At 46.5% G+C, this 20493-nt stretch overlaps 3 protein-coding genes across 5 annotated transcripts; all 3 read right to left on the minus strand.

Moving 5' to 3' along the window:
- Positions 1-8621: 8621 nt before the first annotated feature.
- On the minus strand, positions 8622-11012 carry LOC124488597 (E3 ubiquitin-protein ligase TRIM39-like). Its single transcript, XM_047051297.1, is given in 4 exon segments — positions 8622-9260; positions 9262-10212; positions 10214-10403; positions 10935-11012. Coding segments are annotated over 3 exon segments (1602 nt in total). The 5' UTR covers positions 10402-10403; positions 10935-11012; the 3' UTR covers positions 8622-8797.
- Positions 11013-12257: 1245 nt separating this feature from the next.
- LOC124488596 (E3 ubiquitin-protein ligase TRIM39-like) lies at positions 12258-14755 on the minus strand. Its single transcript, XM_047051296.1, has 2 exons — positions 14656-14755; positions 12258-14420 (listed from the first exon to the last, which is right to left on the minus strand). Exon 2 carries the CDS (start codon positions 14416-14418, stop codon positions 12787-12789), a length of 1632 nt encoding a protein of 543 aa, XP_046907252.1. The 5' UTR covers positions 14419-14420; positions 14656-14755; the 3' UTR covers positions 12258-12786.
- A 2344-nt stretch (positions 14756-17099) lies between these two features.
- LOC124488595 (zinc finger protein RFP-like) lies at positions 17100-19434 on the minus strand. 3 transcript variants are annotated; one of them, XM_047051292.1, is made up of 2 exons: positions 19325-19434; positions 17100-19067 (listed from the first exon to the last, which is right to left on the minus strand). In XM_047051292.1, exon 2 carries the CDS (start codon positions 19063-19065, stop codon positions 17434-17436), a length of 1632 nt encoding a protein of 543 aa, XP_046907248.1. In that variant the 5' UTR covers positions 19066-19067; positions 19325-19434; the 3' UTR covers positions 17100-17433. The 3 variants fall into 3 exon arrangements, with proteins under 3 accessions (XP_046907248.1, XP_046907249.1, XP_046907250.1); XM_047051293.1 differs by lacking the exon at positions 19325-19434 and adding an exon at positions 19188-19210; XM_047051294.1 differs by lacking the exon at positions 19325-19434 and having other exon boundaries at positions 17100-18752; positions 18958-19061.
- Between the last annotated feature and the right edge of the window lie 1059 nt (positions 19435-20493).

Consider the following 20493-nt stretch of genomic DNA (forward strand, 5'->3'; position numbering starts at 1 on the left):
TACATACATCCATTGATCTTTTCTTTAAAGCAATTTATCAAGAACCACTGTTGTTTCTGATTGGTTGAATGGTTTGATGATGGGTCAGACAGCGAACCGGGTCCTGGAGTTAAACGCATCATTCACTCATACTTCAATACTGCAATCAATCAGGAAAATCTGTCTGATGCTGTTGCTCAACAGAGTGAAGATTAGGCAAGCTGAACCCATCCTCTAGACTACAGAGGTTGACGAAAAGAGAAAGGGGGAGAGAGCGTCAGAGAGACCTCAGGAACTAGAGAGAGAAAGAGGGACAGAAAGAGGGAGGGAGATGAAAAGAAATGTGTGAGAGAGAGAGAGAGAGAGAGAGAGAGAGAGAGAGAGAGAGAGAAAAGAGAAAAGAGAAAAGAGAAAAGAGAAAGAGTTAGTTATTGTCCACTCTGAGTAGTGTTGGCCGGGGGAGGGTCAGTCCTTAAATCAGCAGGGTTGAGTCAGCACGGCCCGTATTGACCAGCCCAGGAAAAAGGGCTGAGACTGGACAAAGCACATCCTCGAGACGGGTCTTCCAAGTATGAAAGATACTTGGCAGTTAATGTAATGGGACTCTCATAATTGTCCCATAGTTGGGTTTTGCTGGAAGACATGATGAACAGGTATTTAAACCATTTGATCTCAGCCTTTTGGGGGGAGTTTGGCGAAGAAATCTCACCCGGCGCCCATCTCCAGGGGTTGGAAACAGAAACGAATAACAAAGCCACAGTCTGTGCATCTCAATTGAAACCCATTCAGCCTCACACACCTAACCCTGTGAAGGTAAAATACCTTTCTCTATTAACACATTCTACTGGCACAACACAAAGGTGGAAAGAGACACACAGACAGAGACAAAGAAGGGGGGGGAGGGAGAGAGAGAGAGAGAGAGAGAGAGAGAGAGAGAGAGAGAGAGAGAGAGAGAGAGAGAGAGAGAGAGAGAGAAAAAGCGAGATGGAGATAGTGAGAGAGATCCCTCTGTGCAGGGCTAACTGAACTGCAGGCTGTGCAATAACAATGCTCTCAGCAGAGAGTCATCTTATCACCGCACTTCCTGCAGCCTGGCTCGGCCTAATGCCCTCCTGGGAGGTCTGGGAGAGCTGTGACTCTGCATGGAAACGCCGCCAAGCAAGAGACAAGGTATCGGAGTGTGGACACTAGCACACACTCACTCTGACACACACACACACCTCACAAACTCAGACACACAATTCCGTCTCGACTCAGGTGAAAGAAGGTGCCGGAATCGAGCTTCTCACCAGTCCTTGATACAAACCACAATTGACATTGTATTATCAGAACTTTCCAGAAGATATCTCTGTTGCAGACAACCCTGTAACAAATGCTCGATTTCTGTCTTTCTTGTATAGTGTTTATTTGACCTGGGTCAATCTTGACTCTAATCCTAACAACACACACACATACACAATATAATTTAACAGTGGACACAGAGACCAGACAAGGCACCGCACAACCACTCACACACAATACCAGGGGAATCCTAGCCTGGGAACCAGATGAATCTACCAGCTCATGTTTAATTTGCTTTGGCAGATGGGTGTGGCCACCCACCCATTCAAACTGATTTCTCGAACCAGAATCTGGTCTGGGCCAATCACAACCGTTTATCTGATATGGAGCGTGTTTACTACAATGACTGTTCAGGGGAGCACAATTGAGGCTTAGCCAGGATTACATTTTGTTGCTCTTTTTGGCTGTATCTATCCAATTCTATTCTAATTGGATTCTATGTTCTAATTCTATTCTAACCCTAACCCAGAGGCACTTTAGTCTGAGTCCGTTGATGACCCTCCTAGCTGAACTCAGAGGTTCCAGACCAGTTCTGATGGTGCTAGGCCAGAGCAAAGCGCCTCCTTATCCTCACTGTGTCTGAAAAAACAAATAATAAACACAAACATAACATCCCGAAACTTTGTACGACTGGATAATCTTGTAGAGCGGACAACCGTTTATGAACGTAGAGACGAGAGCGTGACGACAATGTGTAGATGTGTAGGGAACAGACGTGCTGCCTAGGGTTGTCACGACGTGAGGTGGGGTTGGACCCAAATGCAGGGGAGTACCGAGGCATAGCGAGGAACACAGGTTTAATTCTCAAAACGGGAAACAGACAGGGTACACGCAGGGACAAAGGGTAATGCTAAGACAAAGACTGGACACAAAGCAGGAACCTAAATACACAGAAACAAACAAGACACAGGTGAACACAATGAAACTAACGACAACTGAACTAGACAGGTGACGACAATGACAGGGAAACACTAGGGCAGGGCAAAACCAAAAACAATAGGGGGGCACGGCTGTGGCCGTGACAGTACCCCCCTCTCAAGGGACGTCACCCGACGACCCACAAGGCAGGGCAGGGGGTCAGGGCAGGTCCGGGGGACGACCTGGAGGCAGGGCAGAGGGTCGGGGCAGGTCCGGGGGGCGGCCCGGAGGCAGGGCAGAGGGTCGGGGCAGGTCCGGGGGGTGGCCCGGAGGCAGGGCAGAGGGTCGGGGCAGGTCCGGGGGGCGACCCGGAGGCAGGGCAGAGTGTAGAGGCAGGTCCGGGGGGCGGCCCAGACGCCGGAGCACGGGCACCTGGGAGCGCGGACGAGGAGGCGCCTGGGAGCGCGGACGAGGGGGCGCGGGCACCGGGGCGCATGGGAGCGTGGACGAGGGGGCGCGGGCACCGGGGCGCATGGGAGCGCGGGCACCGGGGCGCATGGGAGCGTGGACGAGGGGGCGCGGGCACCGGGGCGCATGGGAGCGCGGGCACCGGGGCGCATGGGAGCGCGGGCACCGGGGCGCATGGGAGCGCGGGCACCGGGGCAGGCAGCAGCCAGAAGTCCTCGGGCGGAGGAGGAGGCCAGAAGTCCTCGGGCGGAGGAGGCGGCGGCCAGGAGTCCTCGGGCGGAGGAGGCGGCGGCCAGGAGTCCTCGGGCGGAGGAGGCGGCGGCCAGGAGTCCTCGGGCGGAGGAGGAGGCGGCCAGGAGTCCTCGGGCGGAGGAGGAGGCGGCCAGGAGTCCTCGGGCGGAGGAGGGGGCGGCCAGGAGTCCTCGGGCGGAGGAGGGGGCGGCCAGGAGTCCTCGGATGGCCTGGCACTGGGCGGCACAACCTCGGGGCGAGGCAGGGGCTCAGGGCAGGAACGAGGCTGGGGCACAGGGCAGGAACGAGGCTGGGGCACAGGGCAGGAACGAGGCTGGGGCACAGGGCAGGAACGAGGCTGGGGCACAGGGCAGGAACGAGGCTGGGGCACCGGGCAGGAACGAGGCTGGGGTACAGGGCAGGAACGAGGCTGGGGTACTGGGCAGGAACAAGGCTGGGGTACTGGGCAGGAACGAGGCTGGGCTACAGGACAGGAACGAGGCTGGGGCACAGGGCAGGAACGGGGTTGGGGCACAGGGAAGGAACGAGGCTGGGGCACAGGGAAGGAACGAGGCTGGGGCACAGGGCAGGAACGAGGCTGGGGCACAGGGCAGGAACGAGGCTGGGGTACAGGGCAGGAACGGGGCTGGGTTCTGGCGGCAGGCGGCCGACTCTCCCTGGCAGGAACAGCCTTGGTGGTCTGGGTGCTGGGCGGCGCAACCTTCCTCGTCCGGGCACAGGGCGGCACAACCTCAGGATGAGGCAGGGGCACAGGGCAGGATCGAGTCAGGGGCCCAGGGCAGGACCGAGGCTGGAGTCGGGGTTCCGGCTGGGGCTGGAACCAGGACTTGGGGTGGGCCTTGAGCTGCAGGCTTCGGGGTCCACCAAAGGCCAGGCGGGTCCCTAGGAAAGGGTTGGGTGAACTCTCTGCTGGGTCCCATCTTGGTCTTAGCATTCTGTCACGACGTGAGGTGGGGTTGGACCCAAATGCAGGGGAGTACCGAGGCATAGCGAGGAACACAGGTTTAATTCTCAAAACGGGAAACAGACAGGGTACACGCAGGGACAAAGGGTAATGCTAAGACAAAGACTGGACACAAAGCAGGAACCTAAATACACAGAAACAAACAAGACACAGGTGAACACAATGAAACTAACGACAACTGAACTAGACAGGTGACGACAATGACAGGGAAACACTAGGGCAGGGCAAAACCAAAAACAATAGGGGGGCACGGCTGTGGCCGTGACAAGGGTTGGATGACAGGGACAATTGTGTGTGAGGGGTGGGGGGGGGGTGGGGATATACACAGCCAATCATAGCTGCACCTTTTTTTCAATTTTTTTACAAAATTGGTTGGTATTTATGGGATATATTGTAATTGCTCAAATCCACTTATTTGCCAGTAAGGTGACATTAATTAACTTGGCAAGATTGCTTGGACCGGTATTTGACACACAAAGACGTCAAACCAACTGTAGGTAATGGACATTACGAAATGATGTCGTATTTTTTCCAGTAATTCGCAAAGTACAGTTACACATATCAGGTAGGGATGATGTTAGGGGGTAGAAAGATCAGGCAGGGAGATTCTACCTTCAAACAGAAGTCTCAGATGCTAACCCACTTTTATCCAATGTACTTGAGCATTTACACAGTTTCTACTGTTTATAAACAGCACGCTCGTTGTTTGCACTTGCAAACAACTCATGGAGTTACGTTTCCACATATGGACTCCAAAAGAAGAGGTTTAATACAGTCCTGTAGGACGGGACGAAAGGTTCATGAGAGTCCTACGTGATTGGAGGACAGGCTCAATGGAATCCTGTCTGATTGGAGTGGAGGGAGGGTCATCTTTTGGTCTCTCCCTAGTTCTGCAGTGACACCCGCAAGGTAAGGAACCGTACTGTGGGGGGAGACACTGAAGTCTCAACCCAACATCCCGTCTGTCTGGCATCGTTGTCAGGGGCTTTGAGAGGGATGATCTCTGGGATTTACGAACAGTATTAACACAAAGTAAACATACAGACTCTCTGGCACACAATCTCTCGTTCCCACACACACAACACATTGAAAACAAATATTAGGTGAAGACGTTTTTTTCTTCAAATCCCTTCTAAGGAAGTGAGTCAAATGGGTAGGGGACAAGAGGGGGGTTCTCGGAGGATGAAAGGGAAAAAAAGTGCAACAGAGATAATTCAGGCCTGTCAAACAATTAGCGTCATGGAGAGAACTGAGGGGCCCCTTGGCGATGGTGGTTCCGGATGGTGCCATACAGCATGCTCTACAAACCCCCTCACACACTCCACACTGCTGTGCCATGGATGGCCAAGCTGTCGAGTCCACCCTTCTCTCTGTCTCTTAGACACACACACACACACACACACACTCACACACAACCCAAAGGGCCATTCAGCATTAAACACAGAAACAGATGCCCCAAAACACACACCCGTACCCCCCGAATGAGAAGCGCTTGTCATTGCAGTGTCAACAGACAGCCCCTTACCAGCGGAGAGTTCTCTATCTGTATCAAACTACCCGTGGCACCGGGGTTAACTTCACCTCTGTCACCAGACTCCCCTGGGAGGCAGACCGCTAGCCTAATTAAAATTCCCAGCAACAGCCTTTCAGTCTACTATTATTTTGGGGGAGTTAATTGCTGATTTCACAATATCCGCCTGAGTAATGGCATTTTAGACAAGTCCTGGATGTGCTGGGTCATTTACATTGTAAATGGTCTGTTCTGGCTCTGGGAGGTCACAGTGCCAGGCTTGACTCTCTGTGTGTGCGTGTGTGTGTGTGTGTGTGCGTAATGTGAGTGTGTGTGTGTGTGTGTGTGCGTGCGTGCGTGTGAATGTGTACTAACCCAGACGTGCTGCCAGCCAGCCACTTTCCCAGTCAGTCTGTGAACATAACCTCTGACATCTTCTCTGGGTTCACACTCCTCCCTGCCCGCTCAGCAGCCTGAGGCACTGCGCTGCACGCGCACCATACTCTCACACACACCAAATCGCCGTCGGAAACGCAGCAGGGCTTTTCCCGGGGGCCGCTCCATCCCGCTACACAAACGCTCCCGACCACAGCCCACCTCTCTCCACCAAGACCATAAACCCCTGTTTACTGCCCTGATCAAACAGATAGAAACGCACAGAATAGGATGTTGATCTCCGATAAGGTTTCCCCGGACGCCGGGGCTTAAGGAGAATGTATAGGACCCCGAGTTTCACTGTCACTGTCAAATCTCCCAGCAGTATTAAGCTGAGCCTACATAGCCACAGCCTATAAACCTCACAGCCGGAGTCATAATGAGAATACCCTCTCTACAAGGTCAGAGCGGACCTGAAGCACGCTGATTTATGCCTGATCGTAACTGGACACGAAACACACAAACTTACGCTCGGTCATTATAGACCCGGGTCTGGTTGAAGTATTCGCGGACAACTCCACGCACGGCTTATCTATGCTGAGCTTGTCCAGAACGACTGGTTTTTATATGGGTTTCTCGCTAGAACGATGGGTAGAGAGAATGCTCCGTTATCTCTGCGGATGGGGAAATTGTCGAATATAAATGAAACGGGGAATTGAGAGAGAAACGATCAGATCGTAACCTCCGACAAGTGGCAGACATACGGACGGCGGACACGTACGTTCGTGGTCACGACCATAAGGCCCATGGTGGGAAATGAAAAGGTGAGAAAAGTAAATTGAAAAAGTAAACTAGCTTCGGCTGGCTGTCACACTGTGCTTTGCTGTCACTCTTGGTGTCGTGGCTTTTTCCGACGAGTGTACACAATGACGAGTGGGTATTTGTCACGTCTAATTAGCGCTCATTGACCTCTTGTGGTTGCGTCCATTTCTGATTTTCCGGTGGGGAAATTACAAATTATTTCTCTCAGCTTCCCTCTCAAGCACAGCAGTCTTTTACGAGTCTTTTTCACTGTTCCGACTGTTTGGTGATTGCATTTTTGCCCTATCGATGCCGAGCACACCTTTAAGTAGCCATTATTCACTCTTCCTCAATAACTCACTTGATAATCATAGCGTCCCTGGGCAAATAGTTGGCGGTATAGTGGCTGATATTGACAGCCCAAGAGTGTCTGAAACGGAAAGGTTCAAAGGGAGGGAGGGAATGGGATTCTAGCCTTGGTCTATTCTGACTCACCCCAAGTGAAACATTTGGATACTTAAAGTACAAACGCATTTACTTATAAGGTTTTAAATAAGTACACAAAGTCAATGCATCACACTTCCAACTGCGCAAAAAAATTGAAATGTACTGAGTTCTACTTAAATACTTGTAGATGAGATTGAAATAGGCCTTTTCTTTCTCCCCTTGCGACTTCTAAATCCTGAGACAATACCTAGGAAGGATAGATGGTAACATGATGATAACATTCTACTCTTTCATGTGTGCATAGGGTGACAGTGAGGATCTCTCTCTTTGTGTGTGTGTGTGTGTACGTGTGTGTAATGGAAATGGGTTTGTCTTTGACAGTAGCACAAGTACATACAATAAAGGCAGGGAGTATTAAATACAATATCCCCTGGTGCAGGAATCATTGTAAACTTAAGAGTTTAGACTTATAGAAGCAAAGTCAACAGGCTTTACAGAGTATTACCAACATCCTGTAGTGATGATCCAGAAGACAGTATGGAGGGGCTGGGGATGGTGGAGGGTGGCAGCAACAACACAATATGCAGGAACACAGTAACTCATGATGTGTGAGCACGTGTGTCAACCTTCAATTAACACACTTGCAGGTGATTGTGTGAGTGACATCAGCTGATGACATGACGCCCCCTCTTTCTCTCTCTCTCTCTCTCTCTCTCTCTCTCTCTCTCTCTCTCTCTCTCTCTCTCTCTCTCTCTCTCTCTCTCTCTCTCTCTCTCTCCTCTCTCTCTCTCTCTCTCTCTCTCTCGAACTGACCTCAGCACCACTCAGCACGACCCCAGCCTCCTACCCTGCAGGCCATAGAGAACAAAGTACACCAGCTAGCTCTCAATGGAGCTTCTCATTAGGTAGCTCCTGGTTGTGTTTCTACTGTATGTGTGTATATGACAGAGTGTGTGTTTGTATAACTGCAGTCCCTAATGTTAGGTGTCACTTGACTATATTGTTACTGTTAATAAATATATCTGATGACAGTGGGTATTATTGTGCTGTCTATAACTAATTTACTAAATGGTCTGATATTAGTCTACAACACAAAGAGTGTCTGTGTTGTAAATGTGTGTGTGTGTGTGTGTGACTTTGTTTATATAAGAATCAGGGAGCGTATAAATGACTCTGTTGGTGATGAGTGAATGTCGAGTTGACTGACCTGTTGAAAGTGTTTGTAATGTTAAATATGTGGATTATCTTAAACAATTTAAACACACCGACTGAAGCAGTGAGAGAAAGAGTTTATGCTCTTCAGAGTATTTCCAACTTGAACAGGACTAGTGTGAACCTGAACCACAATTGTGTGTTTGTACATCGTCCCTGAATACAAGCACCATGTTAGGATCTCGTGGTGATTTGTGCATTTCACTGATTGTGGTCGTGTACATATTTTTTTAAAGAATTTAATTTGGTTTTATATTCCTTTAGTGCTTTTATTCTTTTTTCAATCAATGGTGCAGGTGAAACAAAAACATGAAACATGACTGGAGACTGGGTAATCCTTCCTGTTTTAAGATTTAAAAATTTCATATTTTTGCCTTTGTTTGATACAGACAGTGAAAGAGTGACAGGAAAGGTAGTAGGGTAAGGTAAAAGCAGGTTATGGTCCAGGCTGGACTTGAACCCCAGTCCATGAATCAAGGCCTTAGTCTGTGGAACACAGACTCACAGACTCAGACCCACAACTGTTGTTCAGATTTATAATTTGTAATAACATTTGATTTTGAACTCTAGCATTTCCACATCTTAGTTTTTCACTGTGTAACAGGAGTGATGATCAGAGGGACAGAGTTTTTACCTTCATCATTCAAACAGGGACATAAGACTGGATAGAGTTTCTCAGTGAAGCTGCAGCCAGTGAAAGAGAAGATATGAGACTTGGCCTCCACATCATAAAAGGAGACCAGACCCTCCTTATAGTCTACAAACACCCCCACCTTCTGGGGCTTCTGTCTCAGGGAGAGGAGGACACAGGGGTCAGCATTAGCCTCGTACTGATCTCCATTCCTCAGCCATACAGTCCAATGTCCCTTCTTGGGACTCACTGTGATCTTCCCCTTCCTGTTGACGGTCTCTCTGACCACTCCCAGATCCCACTTAGTCTTCCCCTCAACCTGCACCTCATAGTAGAACCTCCCTGAGGAGAAGCCCTGCTTTCCCAGGACACTGGGACAACGATCAAACCTCTCTGGGTTGTCAGGGAGATCCTGCTTCATGTGTCACTTGCTTCCCATCCTCAGACAGGATGAGTTTGGGATGTGCTGTATCAGGGTCCAGAGTCACATCCAATGCATACTGCTGAATCCTCTTCAGCTTGACTTCAGGCAGCTTCTCTATCTCTTTATTGAGTGTCTCCCCCAGCTGAGACACAGCTCTCCTCACTGCCCCCACACTCAGACCACTGTGGACACTGATCTCTGACCAGTCCTTGGTGTGTGGAGGGGTGCTCAGGGATGGGAAGCTCTGGAGCAGGTGGAGGTGGTCCTCAGTGTGTGAGAGCTGCTCCAGCTCAGTTCTTCTCCTCTTCAGCTCAGTGATCTCCTGCTCCAGATCATGAATCAACCCTTCAGCCCGTTTCTCTGCTGCTTTCTGCTTCTCCTCAATCACCTCAATGAGTTCAGCCTGGCTTCTCTCAATGGAGCGCACCAGAGCAGTGAAAACCTGAACACTGTCTGATATCTCTCTCTCTGCATCTCTCTTGCTGGTTTCTACTGAGAGTTTGATCCCCTGAACCTTCCTAGATCTTTCTTCCATCATCCGCTTCATCTCATTTATCATCTGTCCAAGCTTAGTCTTCCTCTGTTCATACACCTCTTCTAAAGTTATAAAGCCATGGGTCTTGTGGTCTGTTCTCATGCAGGTGACACAAACACACGTTTGGTCATTACAACAAAAGAGTTCTAACAGTTTGTCATGCTTCTGACACATCCTGTCCTCCAGGTTCTTCACAGGGTCAATCATCTTGTGTTTCTTCCAGGCTGCAACTCTCTGATGAGGCTCCAGGTGAGTCTCACAGTAAGAGGCCAGACACACCAGACAGGACTTCAGGGCCTTGAGCTTGGTACCTGTACAGTAGTCACATGACACTTCAGTATTAGTAGGACGCAGGTCTGGACTGATGGTAGCTTTCAGTGGCTCTGACTTCCTTAACTGAGCAGCCATCTCATCTCATCTGGTCTTTATCAAAAGTCTTTTTACACATGGGACATTGACACAGGTCACTGTTGTCCCGGTACTTGGTGATACAGGTCTTGCAGAAGTTGTGTCCACATGAAGTAGTGACAGGATCAGTGAACACATCCAGACAGATAGAACACAGGAACTGATCTTCAGACAGGAGACTGCTGCAGGAAGCCATTTCTAGAATAATAATAATCATGACTGCTGATTTGATTTGATTTGATTTGATTGTATTACTGCACATTGCTCATTTGCACATCATAGTATTGTTATATTGTTATGTATTCCCTGTTTTAACCTTCTATTTTTACTGTGGTAGTGGACCACACTCCCCCTGTGACTATGCTTGTTTTATGTTGTTACTGTATTCCTGTTTTGTATGTTGTACAGACTATGGTGGCAAACCAGTTTCCCCATTGGGGATCAATAAAGTAAATCATCATCATCATCATCATCATCATCATCATCATCAATAAGACCAGAAGTTAAATTATGAATCTTGTTAACCTATGAACTCATGAACAAAACTATAATGGTATATTGTTAAAATTGTTAAAAAATTCATTAATGAAGGAATATCATAAACAGAAATAGTACAATACAGAAATACTGCATATAGAAGACCATAGTTCTATAGTCTTTAGAACGTCAGAGTCAAGCAACAGTCAGTATTTTACTAGCCACATCATCATTGGATACACCTGTTCTCACCTGTTGGTACTGATGTTGTTTTCTATGATCTCTGTGTATAAAATAACCAAATCACTCTCTACCTAAAGTATAACGTGTATAACCATAACAACCTTAGTGGTCATTGCACCTCTCATGTTTCCTTCAATACAACTGGTGCCTAAACCCCACCTGAACCCTGTACTCTGTCTGTACTGCAGGACTGTACCTCACTAAACCAATCCCCCAGTAAATCACTACACCCTGTACACCACTCATAGACCACTGGAGAGAGTCTGACATCCATACAAACCTCCCCTGACTGGATGTTCCCCTCTTTGTCATATACAGAGCATACACTTACTCATTCATTCTCTAAGGTCCATCACACAATGATGCACACTGGTAACATGAAGTCAGCTACCATACAAGCATTGTCTTTATTAGTCAGAAATGAAGGTGGATGTTTGACAGTGAAATGAACACTCTAGCACTGATTTAGCAGCCTGGTTTGAGTCACCTGCAGCTTGTTGAGATCTCTCCTTGCTGCTGCTGACCATGTGACTGGGCAGAACCCCAGGTGAGATCAGACCAGTGACTGGACCACCTGAAGCCTGATCTGAGGTGTCACACACACAGAGCATGTTCTCATCCTGGTAATACCTATTCCCATGTTACAGTGTATGTGTTGTTAACAAGACAGCAGCTTGTCCAGTGTAATACCCAATCACTTGACTTGATTCCACTCAAAACTAAACAGTTTACAAGTACACAGAATACTGTAAATGTGTTGATCTATATCTAGTGGTGAATACCTAACATGACAAGTAACCTCTACTAACGTTGGATTGTTTTCCAGACTGACTGAATGAAATGAGTTTGACGGTGGTCTCTATGTGTTCCAGGATTACACAGTGACCTCAGTGTCTTGACCCTTCACCTTGTCTCTCACACCAGATCTCTTTCCTGTGATACTTTCCTCTCTCTCTCTCTCTCTCGCTCGCTCTCTCTCTCTCTCTCTCTCTCTCTCTCTCTCTCTCTCTCTCTCTCTCTCTCTCTCTCTCTCTCTCTCTCTCTCTCTCTCTCTCTCTCTCTCTCTCTCTCTCTCTCTCTCTCTCTATATATATGTTGTTATAGTTATTAAATATATCTGATGACAGTGGGTATTATTGTGCTGTCTGCAACTCATGTTGGTGATGATTGAATCTCGAGTTGACTGACCTGTTGAAAGTGTTTGTAATGTTAAATATGTGGATTATCCTAAACAACTTGAACACACTGACTGAAGCAGTGACATAAATAATTAGTTTACGCTCTTGAGAACACTTACAACTTGAACAGAACCTGAAACCTGTGAACCTGAAACACAACTGTGTGTTTGCACATTGTCCCTGAATACAAGCACCATGTTAGAGTTTTGTGTCCAATGTCTTCTAAACGAAAGAAACATTCTGTGATTTGTGCTTTTCACTGATTGTGGTAGTGTACAAAATCGTTTTTTTAAGGATTGAATCTGGTTTTATATTCCTTTACTGCAGTTTATTTTATTAATTCACTGGTGCATTTAGGTGAAACAAAAACATAAAATGTATTACTACTTCAGACTAGACAATATTTCCTGTTTGAAGATTATACATTTTTACCTGATTTTTGTCTATATTTGATACAGACAGTGAAAAGCAGGAAATGGCTGGAATCCCAGTCCATCAAGACCTTAGTCTGTGAGACACTACCCAGTGAGCCATCAGGGCCACACTGCCTCTGTTTACAGATATTTACTAAATTTTGAAAATTCAAATGTAATTTGTCTAAAGGAAACCCACAACTGTTTTGTTCAGATTAATAGTTTGTAATAACATTTTCTTTTGAAGTCGAGAATTTCCCCTTTTTTTTTTCACTGTGTGACAGGAGTGATGATCAGAGGGGCAGAGTTTTTACCTCCAAGATTCAGACAGGGACCGAAGTATGGATAGAGTTTCTCAGTGAAGGTGCAGCCAGTGAAAGAGTAGATATGAGACCTGGCCTCCACATCATCAAAGGAGACCAGACCCTCCTCATAGTCCACAAACACCCCCACCTTCTGGGGCTTCTGTCTCAGGGAGAGGAGGACATCAGGGCCAGCCAGAGCCTCATACTGATCTCCTTCCCTCAGCCATACAGTCCAGAATCCTTTCTTAGGACTTCTTGTGATCTTCCCCTTCCTGTTGATGGACTCTCTGACCACTCCTAGAATCCAGTGAGACTTCCCCTTAACCTGCACCTCATAGTAGAACCTCCCTGAGGAGAAGCCCTGCTTTCCCAGGACATTGACACAACAATCAAACCTCTCTGGGTTGTCAGGGAGTGTCTGCTTTCTGTCTCCATGTCTCACTTGTTTCCCATCCTCAGACAGGATGAGATCAGGATGTGCTGTATCAGGGTCCAGAGTCACATCCACTGCATACTGCTGAATCCTCTTCAGTTCAGTGTCAGACAGCTTCTCCATCTCTTTGTTGAGTGTCTCCTCCAGCTGAGACACAGCTCTCCTCACTGCCCCCACACTCAGATCACTGTGGACACTGATCTCAGACCAGTCTTTAGTGTGTGGAGGGGTGTTCAGGGATGGGAAGCTCTGCAGCAGGTGGAGGTGGTCCTCAGTGTGTGAGAGCTGCTCCAGCTCAGTGTTTCTCCTCTTCAGCTCAGTGATCTCCAGCACCAGATCTTGAATCAACCCTTCAGCCTGTTTCTCTGCTGCTTTCTGCTTCTCCTCAATCACCTCAATGAGCTCAGCCTGGATTCTCTCAATGGAGCGCACCAAAGCAGTGCAGACCTGAACACTGTCTGATATATCTCTCTCTGCGTCTCTCTTGCTGGTCTCTACTGAGAGTTTGATCTCTTGAACCTTCCTAGATCTTTCCTCCATCATCTGGTTTATCTCATCCATCATCTGTCCCAGCTTAGTCTTCCTCTGTTCATATGCCTCTTCTAAAGTTATAAAGCCATGGGTCTTGTGGTCTGTTCTCATGCAGGTGACACAAACACACGTCTGGTCTTTCTTACAGAAGAGTTCTAACAGTTTGTCATGCTTCTGACACATCCTGTCCTCCAGGTTCTCCACAGGGTCGATCAGCTTGTGTTTCTTCAAGGCTGCAACTCTCTGATGAGGCTCCAGGTGAGTCTCACAGTAAGAGGCCAGACACACCAGACAGGACTTCAGGGCCTTGAGCTTGGTACCTGTACAGTAGTCACATGACACTTCAGTATTAGTAGGACGCAGGTCTGAACTAATGGCAGCTTTCAGTGGCTCTGACTTCCTGAACTGAGCAGCCATCTCAGAGATGAAAGTGTTGACATAGAGATCCGGTCTCTTATCAAAAGTCATTTTACACATGGGACATTGACACAGGTCGCTGTTGTCCCAGTACTTGATGATACAGGCCTTGCAGAAGTTGTGTCCACATGAAGTAGTGACAGGATCAGTGAACACATCCAGACAGATAGAACACAGGAACTGATCTTCAGACAGGAGACTGCTGCAGGAAGCCATTTCTAGAATAAGACCAGGAGTTAAATTATGAATCGTGTGAACCTATGAACTCATGAACAACACTATAATGGTATATTGTTGAAAATGTACTTTAATGAAGGAATAGCACATACAGACATAGTCAATATAGAAATGTTGCATATAGAAGAGCATAGTTCCATTGTCTTTAGAACGTCAGAGTCAAGCAACAGTCTGTATTTTACGAGCCACATCATCATTGGATACACCTGTTCTCACCTGTTGGTACTGATGTTGTTTTCTATGATCTCTGTGTATAAAATAACCAAATCACTCTCTACCTAAAGTATAACGTGTTTCCTGAGTTTAGAATCTCTTAGGTTTCGTTTCAGTGACATCACGATAAGAGGCTCCTCCCAGTCGTCTGTCCTGAACAAAGTTAACCCTTTCATGACTGAATTCTATGTAGTATGTCAGCTGACAGGAAGGGTTTTATTACTCTGAAGTAAGTGAGTGGGAGAGATTGAGACACAAAGAAAGAAAGAAAAATAGTGTGATGAGGGAAGAATAACAGAGAGACATGTTGAATGGAAGTTGTGTGAATATAAGTGTGTGTGTATGGTGTGTTTATCTGTGTGTGCAGAGTGAGCATGCGTAGTTATCTGCATTTCAGTCAGGATACTCTTGTACTGATTTAACCATTTGTTGCAATGGAATACTGTAGATTTTTGTTTGGCAAGGGTTCTATCTAATCGGAAAACGTCTTGCCTTGGAGCAGCTATTATAGCACAGTCTTAGCACATCAAACTTAATGTTTATACTTTTTAACATGCGTTTTCAACCATTTATTGCAATGGAAATAGGTTTGTCTTCTGCAGTGTGGTTCTATCTAAGGGGAAACTCCATGCATCAGAGCATAGCTTGCATAGCACAAGTACGTACAATAACAAGGCAGGGAGTATAAAATACAATATCCCCTGGTGGACAGGAATCATTGTAAACTTAAAAGTGTAAACTTATAGAAGCAAAGTCAACAGGCTTCACAGAGCATTACCAACATCCTGTAGTGATGATCCAGAAGACAGTATGAAGGAGCAGGGGATGGTGGAGGGTGGCAGCAACGGCACAATATGCAGGTACACAGTAACACATGATGTGTGAGCATGTGTGTCCGGGTCTGTGAAGACATGCAGTATTCAAGTCCTCTATGGGGGAAGGCAGAGACCTTCAATTAACACAGCTGCAGGTGATTGTGTGAGTGACATCAGCTGATGATGTAACACACAGTCCGAATGCCATGCCAGAACTAGCTTCACCATTTATGAAGCACCATAACAACCTTAGTGGTCATTGCACCTCTCATGTTTCCTTCAATACAACTGGTGCCTAAACCCCACCTGAACCCTGTACTCTGTCTGTACTGCAGGACTGTACCTCACTAAACCAATCCCCCAGTAAATCACTACACCCTGTACACCACTCATAAACCACTGGAGAGAGTCTGACATCCAAACAAACCTCCCCTGACTGGATGTTCCCCTCTTTGTCACATACAGAGCATACACTTACTCATTCATTCTCTAAGGTCTATCACACAATGATGCACACTGGTAACATGAAGTCAGCTACCATACAAGCATTGTCTTTATTAGTCAGAAATGAAGGTGGATGTTTGACAGTGAAATGAACACTCTAGCACTGATTTAGCAGCCTGGTTTGAGTCACCTGCAGCTTGTTGAGATCTCTCCTTGCTGCTGCTGACCATGTGACTGGGCAGAACTCCAGGTGAGATCAGACCAGTAACTGGACCACCTGGTGCCTGATCTGAGGTGTCACACACACAGAGCATGTTCTCATCCTGGTAATACCTATTCCCATGTTACAGTCTATGTGTTGTTAACAAGACAGCAGCTTGTCCAGTGTAATACCCAATCACTTGACTTGATTCCACTCAAAACTACACAGTTTACAAGTACACAAAATACTGTAAATGTGTTGATCTATATCTAGTGGTGAATACCTAACATGACAAGTAACCTCTACTAACGTTGGATTGTTCTCCAGACTGACTGAATGAAATGAGTTTGACGGTGGTCTCTATGTGTTCCAGGATTACACAGTGACCTCAGTGTCTTGACCCTTCACCGTGTCTCTCACACCAGATCTCTTTCCTGTGATACTTTCCTCTCTCTCTCTCTCTCTCTCTCTCTCTCTCTCTCTCTCTCTCTCTCTCTCTCTCTCTCTCTCTCTCTCTCTCTCTCTCTCTCTCTCTCTCTCTCTATATATATGTTGTTATAGTTATTAAATATATCTGATGACAGTGGGTATTATTGTGCTGTCTGCAACTCATGTTGGTGATGATTGAATCTCGAGTTGACTGACCTGTTGAAAGTGTTTGTAATGTTAAATATGTGGATTATCCTAAACAACTTGAACACACTGACTGAAGCAGTGACAGAAATAATTAGTTTACGCTCTTGAGAACATTTAGAACTTGAACAGAACCTGAAACCTGTGAACCTGAAACACAACTGTGTGTTTGCACATTGTCCCTGAATACAAGCACCATGTTAGAGTTTTGTGTCCAATGTCTTCTAAACGAAAGAAACGTTCTGTGGTTTGTGCTTTTCACTGATTGTGGTAGTGTACAAAATCGTTTTTTTAAGGATTGAATCTGGTTTTATATTCCTTTACAGCAGTTTATTTTATTAATTCACTGGTGCATTTAGGTAAAACAAAAGCATAAAATGTATTATTACTTCGGACTAGACAATATTTCCTGTTTGAAGATTATACATTTTTACCTGATTTTTGTCTATATTTGATAAAGACAGTAAAAAGCAGGAAATGGCTGGAATCCCAGTCCATCAAGACCTTAGTCTGTGAGACACTACCCAGTGAGCCATCAGGGCCACACTGCCTCTGTTTGCAGATATTTACTACATTTTGAAAATTCAAATGTAATTTGTCTACAGCAAACCCACAACTGTTTTGTTCAGATTAATAGTTTGTAATAACATTTTCTTTTGAAGTCGAGCATTTCCATATCTTCTTTTTTCACTGTGTGACAGGAGTGATGATCAGAGGGGCAGAGTTTTTACCTCCATCATTCAGCGAGGGGCCGAAGTATGGATAGAGTTTCTCAGTGAAGGTGCAGCCAGTGAAAGAATACATGTGAGACCTGGCCTCCACATCATAAAAGGAGACCAGACCCTCCTCATAGTCCACAAACACCCCCACCTTCTGGGGCTTCTGTCTCAGGGAGAGGAGGACAGGGGGGGCAGCATTAGCCTCATACTGATCTCCTTCCCTCAGCCATACAGTCCAGAATCCTTTCTTAGGACTTCTTGTGATCTTCCCCTTCCTGTTGATGGACTCTCTGACCACTCCTAGAATCCAGCGAGACTTCCCCTTAACCTGCACCTCATAGTAGAACCTCCCTGAGGAGAAGCCCTGCTTTCCCAGGACATTGACACAATAATCAAACCTCTCTGGGTTGTCAGGGAGATCCTGCTTTATGTCTCCATCTCTCACTTGTTTCCCATCCTCAGACAGGATGAGATCAGGATGTGCTGTATCAGGGTCCAGAGTCACATCCACTGCATACTGCTGAATCCTCTTCAGTTCAGTGTCAGACAGCTTCTCCATCTCTTTGTTGAGTGTCTCCTCCAGCTGAGACACAGCTCTCCTCATTGCCCCCACACTCAGACCACTGTGGACACTGATCTCAGACCAGTCTTTAGTGTGTGGAGGGGTGTTCAGGGATGGGAAGCTCTGCAGCAGGTGGAGGTGGTCCTCAGTGTGTGAGAGCTGCTCCAGCTCAGTGTTTCTCCTCTTCAGCTCAGTGATCTCCAGCACCAGATCTTGAATCAACCCTTCAGCCTGTTTCTCTGCTGCTTTCTGCTTCTCCTCAATCACCTCAATGAGCTCAGCCTGGATTCTCTCAATGGAGCGCACCAAAGCAGTGCAGACCTGAACACTGTCTGATATATCTCTCTCTGCGTCTCTCTTGCTGGTCTTTACTGAGAGTTTGATCTCTTGAACCTTCCTAGATCTTTCCTCCATCATCTGGTTTATCTCATCCATCATCTGTCCCAGCTTAGTCTTCCTCTGTTCATATGCCTCTTCTAAAGTTATAAAGCCATGGGTCTTGTGGTCTGTTCTCATGCAGGTGACACAAACACACGTCTGGTCTTTCTTACAGAAGAGTTCTAACAGTTTGTCATGCTTCTGACACATCCTGTCCTCCAGGTTCTCCACAGGGTCGATCAGCTGGTGTTTCTTCAAGGCTGCAACTCTCTGATGAGGCTCCAGGTGAGTCTCACAGTAAGAGGCCAGACACACCAGACAGGACTTCAGGGCCTTGAGCTTGGTACCTGTACAGATGTCACATGACACTTCAGGTTTAGTAGGACGCAGGTCTGGACTTATGGTAGCTTTCAGTGGCTCTGACTTCCTGAACTGAGCAGCCATCTCAGAGATGAAAGTGTTGACACGAAGATCTGGTCTCTTATCAAAGTTCTCCTTGCACATGGGACATTGACAAAGGTCACTGTTGTCCCAGTACTTGATGATACAGGCCTTGCAGAAGTTGTGTCCACATGAAGTAGTGACAGGATCAGTGAACACATCCAGACAGATAGAACACTGGAACTGATCTTCAGACAGGAGACTGCTGCAGGAAGCCATTTCTAGAATTAGACCAGAAATTAAATTATTAATCTTGTGAACCTATAAAATCATGAACAAAACTATAATGTCATATTGTTGAAAATTTCATTAACTTTCATTAATGAAGGAATATCACATACAGTAATAGTACAATATAGAAATACTGCATATAGAAGAGCATAGTTTTATAATCTTTAGAATGTCAAAGTCAAGCAACAGTCTGTATTTTACGAGTCACATCATCATTGGATACACCTGATTGATTCTCTTTTCTCACCTGTTAGTACTGATGTTGTTTTCTAGGATCTCTGTGTATAAAATAACCAAATCACTCTCTACCTAAACAAAGTAGAACGTGTTTCCTGAGTTTAGAATCTCTTACGTTTCGATTCAGTGAAATAACGATAAGAGGCTCCTCCCTTCCCAGTCCTCTGTTCTGAACAAAGTTAACCCTTTCATGACTGAATCATATCTAGCCAGTCAGCTGACAGGAAGGGTATTATTACTCTGAATTCTATAACTGGTTGTTCCCATCCTTGATTGTGATTGGCTGTATCACATTCAATGCCGTTGTAAAATCCAGCATAACCTCACAGGTTGTCCTTGACATTCTTAAACATTCCAGATTACTGCGCATCGAATATTTAAAATTGAAAAAGACGGCAACGGTGTCCATCTGGCTGTTGCGTGGCAATGATTTATGTAGGAACTATACTTTGTAGTAGCGGAAGAATGACTGTTTATTATTAAACTATTTTGTTGCTAATAGTTTTATTGATGAAACCATATCAAATATTTGTAGTAACTGTTTTAGAAAAGCAATAAGCCCCGCGAGACCGCTCCGCTCCGCTTCGCGTCGTGCCTAACAACTCCCCTTACCTGTTCTAAAATCAGCGTAAGCCACGGCCTTTTGGGGCTTATTGCTTAAGTAAATGAGTGGGAGAGATTGAGAGAAAGAAAGTGTGTGATGAGGGAAGAATGACAGAGAGACATGTTGAATGGAAGTTGTGTGAATATAAGTGTGTGTGTATTTTGTGTTTATGTGTGCAATTGTTTTATGTGTGCCTTCAATTAGCACAGCTGCAGGCGATTGCGTGAGTGACATCAGCTGACTTGACGTGCGGCCCTGGCCAGGCCAGAACTAGCTGCACCAATTCAATTCAATGTATGGTCACAGCACAACGTGGAGGCACATATACGACGAAAGGACGGAGCACTGTTTTTGGGAGCCGCAGAAGCTGCTGCAACCTGTGGGTTGCCACGGCAGAACACACGTTTGAAACATTCATCTGGCACCGAGCTGGAATGTGGTGGTCTGAGATCGTCGTGAGGGACGGGGTCGAGGTACCGCCGGAGAGCGGCGCGCTGCTCGCGTCACACGGACGAGGTTTCCACACCTCGTTCTCCTCCGAAGGACCTGCAGTGCGATGTGCCTGCCTGTTGGCG

This window comes from Hypomesus transpacificus, unplaced genomic scaffold (assembly GCF_021917145.1).
Source record: "Hypomesus transpacificus isolate Combined female unplaced genomic scaffold, fHypTra1 scaffold_146, whole genome shotgun sequence".
In the NCBI taxonomy this organism is placed as follows: Eukaryota; Metazoa; Chordata; class Actinopteri; order Osmeriformes; family Osmeridae; genus Hypomesus; species Hypomesus transpacificus.